The 8,112-nt window shown below is 52.6% G+C and overlaps 3 protein-coding genes and 1 non-coding gene across 4 annotated transcripts; 1 reads left to right on the forward strand and 3 right to left on the reverse strand.

The window, feature by feature from the left end:
• Positions 1 to 719: 719 nt before the first annotated feature.
• Positions 720 to 2,477, reverse strand: SPBR_02626 (tRNA (guanine10-N2)-methyltransferase; the record flags this gene model as incomplete). The annotated part of the gene is made up of 4 exons (XM_040760929.1): positions 720 to 1,075; positions 1,135 to 1,340; positions 1,403 to 2,301; positions 2,382 to 2,477. The coding sequence occupies 4 exons, from the start codon at positions 2,475 to 2,477 to the stop codon at positions 720 to 722; spliced, it is 1,557 nt and encodes a 518-aa protein (XP_040620896.1).
• Positions 2,478 to 2,874: 397 nt separating this feature from the next.
• On the forward strand, positions 2,875 to 4,158 carry SPBR_02870 (ribonucleases P/MRP protein subunit RPP40; the record flags this gene model as incomplete). The annotated part of the gene is made up of 2 exons (XM_040761173.1): positions 2,875 to 3,547; positions 3,605 to 4,158. 2 exons carry the CDS (start codon positions 2,875 to 2,877, stop codon positions 4,156 to 4,158), a joined length of 1,227 nt encoding a protein of 408 aa, XP_040620897.1.
• Positions 4,159 to 4,214: 56 nt separating this feature from the next.
• On the reverse strand, positions 4,215 to 4,955 carry SPBR_03204 (uncharacterized protein; the record flags this gene model as incomplete). The annotated part of the gene is made up of 1 exon (XM_040761507.1): positions 4,215 to 4,955. One exon carries the CDS (start codon positions 4,953 to 4,955, stop codon positions 4,215 to 4,217), a length of 741 nt encoding a protein of 246 aa, XP_040620898.1.
• A 1,533-nt stretch (positions 4,956 to 6,488) lies between these two features.
• SPBR_09504 lies at positions 6,489 to 6,561 on the reverse strand. The gene has a single exon. It is a non-coding gene; the product is annotated as a tRNA-Lys (tRNA).
• Between the last annotated feature and the right edge of the window lie 1,551 nt (positions 6,562 to 8,112).

An 8,112-nucleotide genomic window follows, 5' to 3' on the forward strand; every position in this document is an offset into this window, starting at 1 on the left:
AGGGCGAGACGCTAATGATGTACGACAACACGATTAACCCATCTCGCATGCATGGAACACGTCCAAACCCGAATTGACAAATGGTCGTCGGGCAAGCTGCCACCTACTCGCATACCGGTTAGCCAATGCTCAGCCAACTGAGCATACTGTTTTCTCCGACCTCGTCTCCTTATACGACCTCCCACCGCGTCGGCGTACCACCTATGCATCGTTCCTTTATTCTTCCCTATCCTCATCTTCCTACAATACGACAGTAGTGGCGCAAATTGGACAACTAAACACTTTCTCCTGCTTTTATTGCTTTTGTTTCTTCGCGTTATTTTTATACGTCGTTTACCGGTTTCCTTCTCAGCCATTGCGTCACATTTTTGGAACATTCGTTTTATGCAGCAATTTTTCGAGGTTATGTAACTGTCAGCTCATGGTAGAAAGTTTGTTTTCCTTTGTGTCTGTTTTATTCCTTTTCCACTCTTTTTATATCCTGGAGACAAAACATAAAAGATTGATGGCAGCCTTGTTTCTTTGCTTACGATAGTGGATGGGAAACTGAAATCATGGAAATCTTCGCGTTGCTCTCTTTGTCATCTCGGTGTTTATTTTCGAATACCCTTTATAAATCGCACGCAAAAATGGACAAGCAATTTACCCAAGCTTCAGGTCTATTCTGTGAATCCAGTCTTTTGGTTCTTTTGTCTATAGAATCTCGTCATTTGGGCCTGTTAATCAGGAGCAGGGGTCGGCACCGACGTCACGGCCGGGCCCGGCCTCGAATCTGGCCGTGGTATTGACCCATTGGCCGCCGTCGCGGTGGCTGTGGGTACTTCTGACGCAGGAAGAGCGTCAGGGGTTTCCGCAATTGGATCGGGCTTTGCTGGTGTGCTATCACCAGAACTTGATGCCGCACTGCCAGACACTTCAAACTTGCTAAAGTAGCTCTTCCGGAATGGGTTGAGGTCGTTGGCTGTTTGGCCTTTCAGTTTGGGTGCATCCGAAGCGGCTTTCGTGACGAGTGCCAGTGCGTCGGCGTCGACCTCTGAGTTGGGCAGTCTGCGGAACGTTATCAAGCGTCGAGACCCTGGAAAGTTAGCAGTGGTGAAATGCGGTATACCTGCGTGGGAGGCGGGTGTGGCCTACATTTGTTAAACACCTGAGTACAGACTGAAATGAGTTCCAAGCAGGGATGCGTAGGCACAGGAAGCTCTTGCGCCTCGTCGTTGGCGGTAGGCATCCAGAAGCTGAGGCGGGCGTTGTCGACAAGTGTGTCGGCAGCAAAGCACATGAGATCGTTGAGGAGCGCCATAAAGCTGTATGGCTGCTTCGGCGGGATGAAAGTCGGGTCCCTACAAACCGTTAGTGGCTTACCATGGCACCCATAAATGCTTCCACAGTCCACAAAACGTACTTATACATCTTCTTTCCTGCTTCCACAGCCCACGGCTTCTTCTCGGGGTTCCGGACACCCAGCACGCGAGGTCCTTCACGGACACCGTATGGTGGGTCACAGATAATACCGTCGATCCACCGGTGCTCGGCACCGCGGCGCAGCGGGATGTGCGTCAAGTCAGCAGTGAACACGTCTCCAAAGGCAGCCAGCAGCCCGTACTGCTCAAAATTGCCTCGCACATCGGCCCTCCCGGTGCGGCTTCCACCGCTACCACCAGCGCCATTGATGCCCGCTGCCGATCCACGAACGGCCCGCCCATCAATGTCGCTGCCCCAGGCCGTGGCGCCCCAGTGCGCCGCCGCCAGCGGGAAGCTGCCGGTACCGACAAAGGGATCATAAAACAGCTTGCCAGGCGCGGCCAGTGCCAGATTGGCCGTCAGCAAGGACAACTCGGCGTCCATACTGGTGGTTGCTATATACCGGCGTTTCTTCAGGTCAAATGTGAGACTGGCGTCACGGGCGGTGTTGGCGACGAAGCGCCCCATGTAGAAGTGCTGCGGGTCTGGAAGCTTCTTTTGCACCGACCCAAACGTCCAATGCTCGAATACAGTTAAGACAAGCTCGGGATTGCGCATATCAATGTCGCCATCGAGCGGCAGGACGGCACCGAAGCTGTCGATGAGAGCGAGGCGATCCTTATTGCTGCGCTTGCCCTGGAAAGCGTCGGACTCCAGCTTGAAGCTGGACTTGACATAGGGAGGCCACAGCGGCGCCGCACGTCGACTGATGTCCGCATAGAACTCGTCTAGGGTATCGCCCCAACCCCAGAGGCTGTGTATAGACTGGGCCAGCAGAGAGCGGCGGACAAGCCGTGTGGCAGCATCATCGTCGGCGACCTTGATGACACAGAAGGGGGACTACGATGTGTGAGCGGGGGTTGCGAGTCAACAAACGTAAAACCTAAAGGATAAATACTCGCCTCCGTGATGTAGGAAACAATCTCGAGCTCAATGCCCTCCAGCGTGGCCAGCGCCTGGATCTCAGCGAGTCGAAACGACTCGTGCGACTGGCTGAAGCGCACGAGGTACTCCATGGCGGGCACTGGTGAGGTTAGCTCGGTCTCCTTGCGCCCTGTTCTCTATGAGTAGACTGTGTGGAAATGACTAGAACATACATAAATAGAACACCTGTGCGGCTTCCGCTTTGAAATTCTCCCCGTTCCTTCCTGTATTGTCGTCGGGTTGGGTTGACAACCACAAGTGACGTTAAACTTTTTAGTGGGGCAACTTAAAAATTATTGCGAGAAGGTGCATCCCACAGCGTGCAGCCTTCCCTCGGACGACTCGCTTACTCCCGCGACACTGTCACCAAACTAGTGCTGTCCATTGTAGACGTTCAAACCTTGCGACCACTATCTTTTTGTTGTTGTATTGTGTCTTGCTCGACAGTCGCCGACAGGGCCATCTTCTGTCACGTCGTGTCACGTCACCATGCTGCCCTTCGCACCAGAACCGTCTGTTTTTCAGGCGTCCAAATGCTTCTTTTCGCACGGCGTCATGGGCCATATTGATCCAACTCAACCACCAGCTATTGAGAGCATTCGGCCAGCCCTGTCGACACCGTCATCACAGTCGTCTGCGACGCGTGTGCCCAACACGGCCAAGAAGCTCAAGAAGCCCTGGTCCAGCATCCAGGCGCTCGGCTTCGTCAGTCGGCTCGAGCTCATTGTGCCGCAGACCTGTGCCGAGTTGGTCCAACGCACAATGGCCAAGCATTCTCCAGAATCTTCCGCGCGGCCACGGTATGCGCGGGTGGTCATGACGCTGGGCCAGGTACTCGAGGGCGCCTTTTTCACCGAGTACGTCAAGGCTGGCAACGTCCTGATGCTGTCCGACGGCCGTCTCGGCCAGGACAATGTCTTTTCGCTCAAAGACGGCCGCCTGACGCTGTACCTCGAGCGCGAGGCGTACGAACGCGCAGGCCTTGTGGGCAAGACGCACGGCGCCAAAGGTAGCCGTGGCCTGCGTCCGCGGTGGATCGTCGAGCTGGACCTCAATCCCAAGGCTATGTGGCCCGGCAAGAGCGGTTTTGACCGGCTCATCTACGCGTGCAAAAACGTGTTTAACACGGCACGCACCTGGCTGTTCTGCAACATGTTTGATGGTATGTACACGGGTTTGCATTATTGTCCGTACAAGATCTATATTTCTAACGTCACAGTCCCCAACCCCGATCCTCTCGACGCGTTTGCCCCGACATGGATCACAGTCGAGCCTGCTGTGACAACACACGCCAACATCGCACTGCCGCCACTGATACGCCCGCCCAGTCTCCTTGTCGGTGGTGGTCAAGGCAATGATCGCATGGAGACGGAAGAGGCCGTCACAGAGTTGTATGAGTGGCTCTCGCTCGTGCGACTCGGAAGCCCTCGCGTCCACGCAGCGGACTCCATCGACCCGTACCTCAGCCGCTACCAGGTGCCCGGATCTTCTGGCGACGATCATGATGTGGCAACACATCCTTCTGACAACATAGTCACGATTTCCTGCAGCGGATTCCTCTCGCCGACGTGGGCTTGCCAGACTCTTCTGGACATTCTCATCGCCTTTCAGTCGATTTCCTCTTCGTCTCCCACTTCAGCCTGGCTGTCCATGAGCGTGTCTGGGTTTTCGTCGTCTATGGGTCTGGCTGGCGACGGCGCCGAGTGCACATTCTTCCGCCCGGCCGATGCGCCGCGTGAGTTTCTACTCTGGGATGTGCACAGCCACGAATGACGGCAGGTTATGATGATTTCTGTCTTTTTTCTTTTCTTAAAACGTGGAACACGTCCTCAGTCCTGCCGCGGGCGCACGTTACGGTCCTCGGTCAGGTCCTGGCCTAAGAGCGCATCTTGCACGAGCTGCCGCAGCGCCGCCTGGCCTTGCTCTGTGTGAAAATCGGGCCGAGCTGCCAGCTCCTCAATCCGGCGACGGAGCTCCGGGTCCGGCTGGCCACCCAGCGCGTCGTCAAACGCGTTGGCGCTGCTGCCCTCTCCACCATTGTCGTTGTTGTTGTTGCCGCTGTTGCTGCTTTCTCCGCCCTCGCCCTGCTCGGCGTTTTCCACCGTGGCCACTGGCATCGCCCCCATCGTCACGCGCATGCCCTCGGGCGGCGGCGGCAGTTCTCCCTCCTTCAATACGTCGTTGGCTGCCGCCAGCATCGACTGCAGCCCCATGAGGTACTCTGCCACCTGCGGGAACTCCGCCTCGCCGGCAATCTTCTCGGCCGCCGTCAACCCGTCGTCTCCCCTCAGTGACGGGTCCAGCCCCAGCTCCTCCACCAAGCAGCGTGCCGAGTCCACCGTCTCCACAACAAACAGGGCCGTCTCGTTGTCTTCGTCGCGCAGGTCTACTGGCACTTTGAGCTCCGTCACCAGCGTCCGCAGCAGTTCGAGGTGGTTGTAGCTGGCGGCTGCGTGAATCAACGAGTAGCCATGTTCGTCCTGCTCGCGCGCCAGGTCCGGGTTGGCGCGCAGCAGCGGCAGCAGCGCGGGACTGTTGTCCGCTGCCAGGATGTACTGGTTGGGAGCCATTTTGTGCGTTTTGCGTGGGTGGTACGATGGTTCGTGGTTGTTTTTCAATATGCGGTTACCTTGTTAGACGGTCGGCGATGACGGCACAAAAAAATTACTGCAGTGCGGGGCACGTTTTTGCTGCTTCCACCGTGATTGCCAGTAGAGAGCCCACCACGCGCCGTGGGGCAGCTTCCGTTTTTAGTGGCGTTGTTTGTTAGTGACCATGAGAGTGCAGTGCCTTTGGGAATGAATATATTAGATAGCATAATATAAACAAAGCTTCCGTTCTAAGATTTTACTGTTCAATTTATTTTTGTATTTTCTACCCAAATATTCGTATTAAATATTACAAGGGCAAAAAATAAAAAAAGACAAAAACAAAAACAACTATAATAATAGCCTCTATTAAACGATTGTTCTATGACAAGACTTTACAATATATTATTTGTGCATTCATTTACCATATTTTGATCGTACAATTAAGTACCAGATTCAAATGGGTATTTCTAATTTCTCATTGACCAGGTCAACACAATAATCTCATTTTGTCTTTTTTCGATATTTCGACACTGTTTGTCAGCTACTCTAAGCAATTCACCCTTTGGATTATAACAGAGCAGAATGCTGCTGACTAGGATTCTGTTTTTTTGTTCCATAGCGCTGCTCCTAACATCATCAAGTCCGAAACGCCACGGACGGGGATATTTGCTAAATCAAATCGGTTCTTCGAGTCTGCAGAATAGCATTCCGCAGGATCGCAATGGATGGCTCGAGTCATACAACATTAGTGCTGGCGGATAAGGGTCACGGGCCGTGGCCATGCTCGCCACGGATCTGTTCCTATCTTGACTGATGCTTACATACAGCGTACAAAGCACAGCGTGGTAAGCTTCGTGCAGCAAAGTTGGGGGGTATCGTGCTGGTAAAGGTGTAGGGGAATGAGAGCTGAGTCAAGGTAGCTGAAGCCCCTAGACGTAAAGCGAAGGGCAATGCACGCAGCTTGCACAACGCGGAACAGATGAAGTTTTGCTGTCTAGGTCAGCTGCTCAACTGCTTCGTGCAAACAGCAAACAACATCTCGTACCTCCGTACACTGTAGACCCGTACCCGACAATGCGATCTTGGGACAGATGGCGGATATTCTCTGGGCTGATGCCCGCTCCCGTCGGATAGCAACAGACGTTCGGATGCGGGCCTCGGCCGGCCAGCACATGTCCTACGAGGGCTGGCATCTGTCCAGGCGTGTTTGTACGATCCTGCGCGGTTTGTCTCGATCTTCCTGGCCTCTCATGATTTCTGCAATCACCCAAAGCCTTTTTATAGTGTTTTTTTCTAGTTGACGCTGTACATCGCCCCGAGAAAGAGTAGAACAACAAGGGCCAGTACTTGATTTTCCAAATTTTCTCATAAAGTTAACGTCCTCTAGAGGCCCAATACATACATAGTGAGATAAAATGAAATAAAAATAAAATCGGGAATGCACGACGTACAAAAATCAATAAAAGATAAGAGTTCAATGCGGTGCCTTTTGGAAAGGCGCATCAGGATTTGAGCCCGATGCGGGGGTCGAACCCGCAACCTTGAGATTAAGAGTCTCACGCTCTACCGATTGAGCTAACCGGGCGTGACGCCGGCTCCTTCCTAGGCTCTATCTAGCTCGACCGTGCGGTTCGTTCCTTCCGCGAAACTATAGAAATATTGAAAACTGCTCTTTCCGTTTTGCGTTGTTGTTGTATGTTGTTGACAACTGCTTATTTTCAGGGGTTAAAAAGTGAAAACGGAAACAGTCTGCAACATACAACAAATCTCACATCGACATTGTCGTAATTTGGCTATTGCAACTCATCGGTCAGTGCACCTGCAGCATGCCGGACAGGGTGCGCACGGCTCTAACGAACGGCAGCCCAGATTGGAACGCCAGGGCACGCGCCCTCTCTCGCACACGCATCGACTTGCAAACCTAGTTGATTGCCAATCACACACAACACATGCACACACGTTATGTCGTACGGAGTACGCTCACTGACGAACCATATCTGGGACCAGTTTGTCGTCCGCCCAACCCGGTAAGAGTACGCGGTATTACTCTGTGATTATTCCATACAGAGCACGGCGTTTGCCTGCCGCCTCAGCTTGCCATATTGAATCTGGGCTGGTCGCATGCAAAGGCACGATATCGAGCACTCCCACGACAGCACGAATTTTTGGTTGTTTGAGCTCCATCTTCAAGCACGACATATTACACTACATATTACACTACGCCGCAAACTTGGCTCTTTTACCTGGGCTTTGGGTCAGCCTCTTACGAACTCTGGCCTAGGCCACTGCAAACAGCGCATTACGGAGGAATGACAATTGTCTTTTACAGGGATTGCTTTCGCCGCCTGTTGTTCACTTCTACACCTGTCGAAATTTCCACCCCCTATACCTTCCCCTTCTTAACTAATTCTTCCCTCCATCTCTCGATACCCTTGACACATTGTGTGCGTATTCATGACGCCTCCGTTCAACCCGTGTCAGCTCTTTGTCTCTGAATTTGGCCGTCTACTTTTGTTTCTTTCAGTTCACCTATCTGCACAGAACTGGATCACCTGGAAGCCAAACCGGCAGCGGCTTTGTATCGTGCGCAGTGTCGTACTGTAACGATTTTTGTGGTGCTCTCACGTCCTGGTCTCCTTGATCGCTCATTGTCTCCTCCACTGCTCCTGCTTATTGATTTAACTATTCTCCATCCTTCCAAGCCTTCTTTTAAATTCTCTGAATAATATTCTGTACAACCTTGGATTACATTGTGGGCTACCCGCTTTGCAAGAGACAAGAAAAGAAAGCCCGAATGAGAGCCGACAAAAGGAAGATAGAAAACGACAACGCTGGAAACACACCAGTATTACAACACCACAAAGGCCAGGCGAAATTATGACAGTGAGCAGTCGCTGCCCTACCGAGATTAGGATTGCACCACTAACTCCTCCCTCTTGCCGCCTCCGCTTCATACTACCTCGCGTTTTGTCAATTTTCGGTTTCGACGGCTAATACCTCTTTCTTGTTCTTTTTATATATATAAAAAAATCCATTACCGCTTACTTCCTTACTTCTTTCATTCATCATCGTCAACGGTTGTCAGCGACTGGACCAACCGTGTCGGGTAGAGTTCACGTTTTTTTGGTTCGTTCAC

Source organism: Sporothrix brasiliensis (assembly GCF_000820605.1).
Source record: "Sporothrix brasiliensis 5110 chromosome Unknown Cont17, whole genome shotgun sequence".
In the NCBI taxonomy this organism is placed as follows: Eukaryota; Fungi; Ascomycota; class Sordariomycetes; order Ophiostomatales; family Ophiostomataceae; genus Sporothrix; species Sporothrix brasiliensis.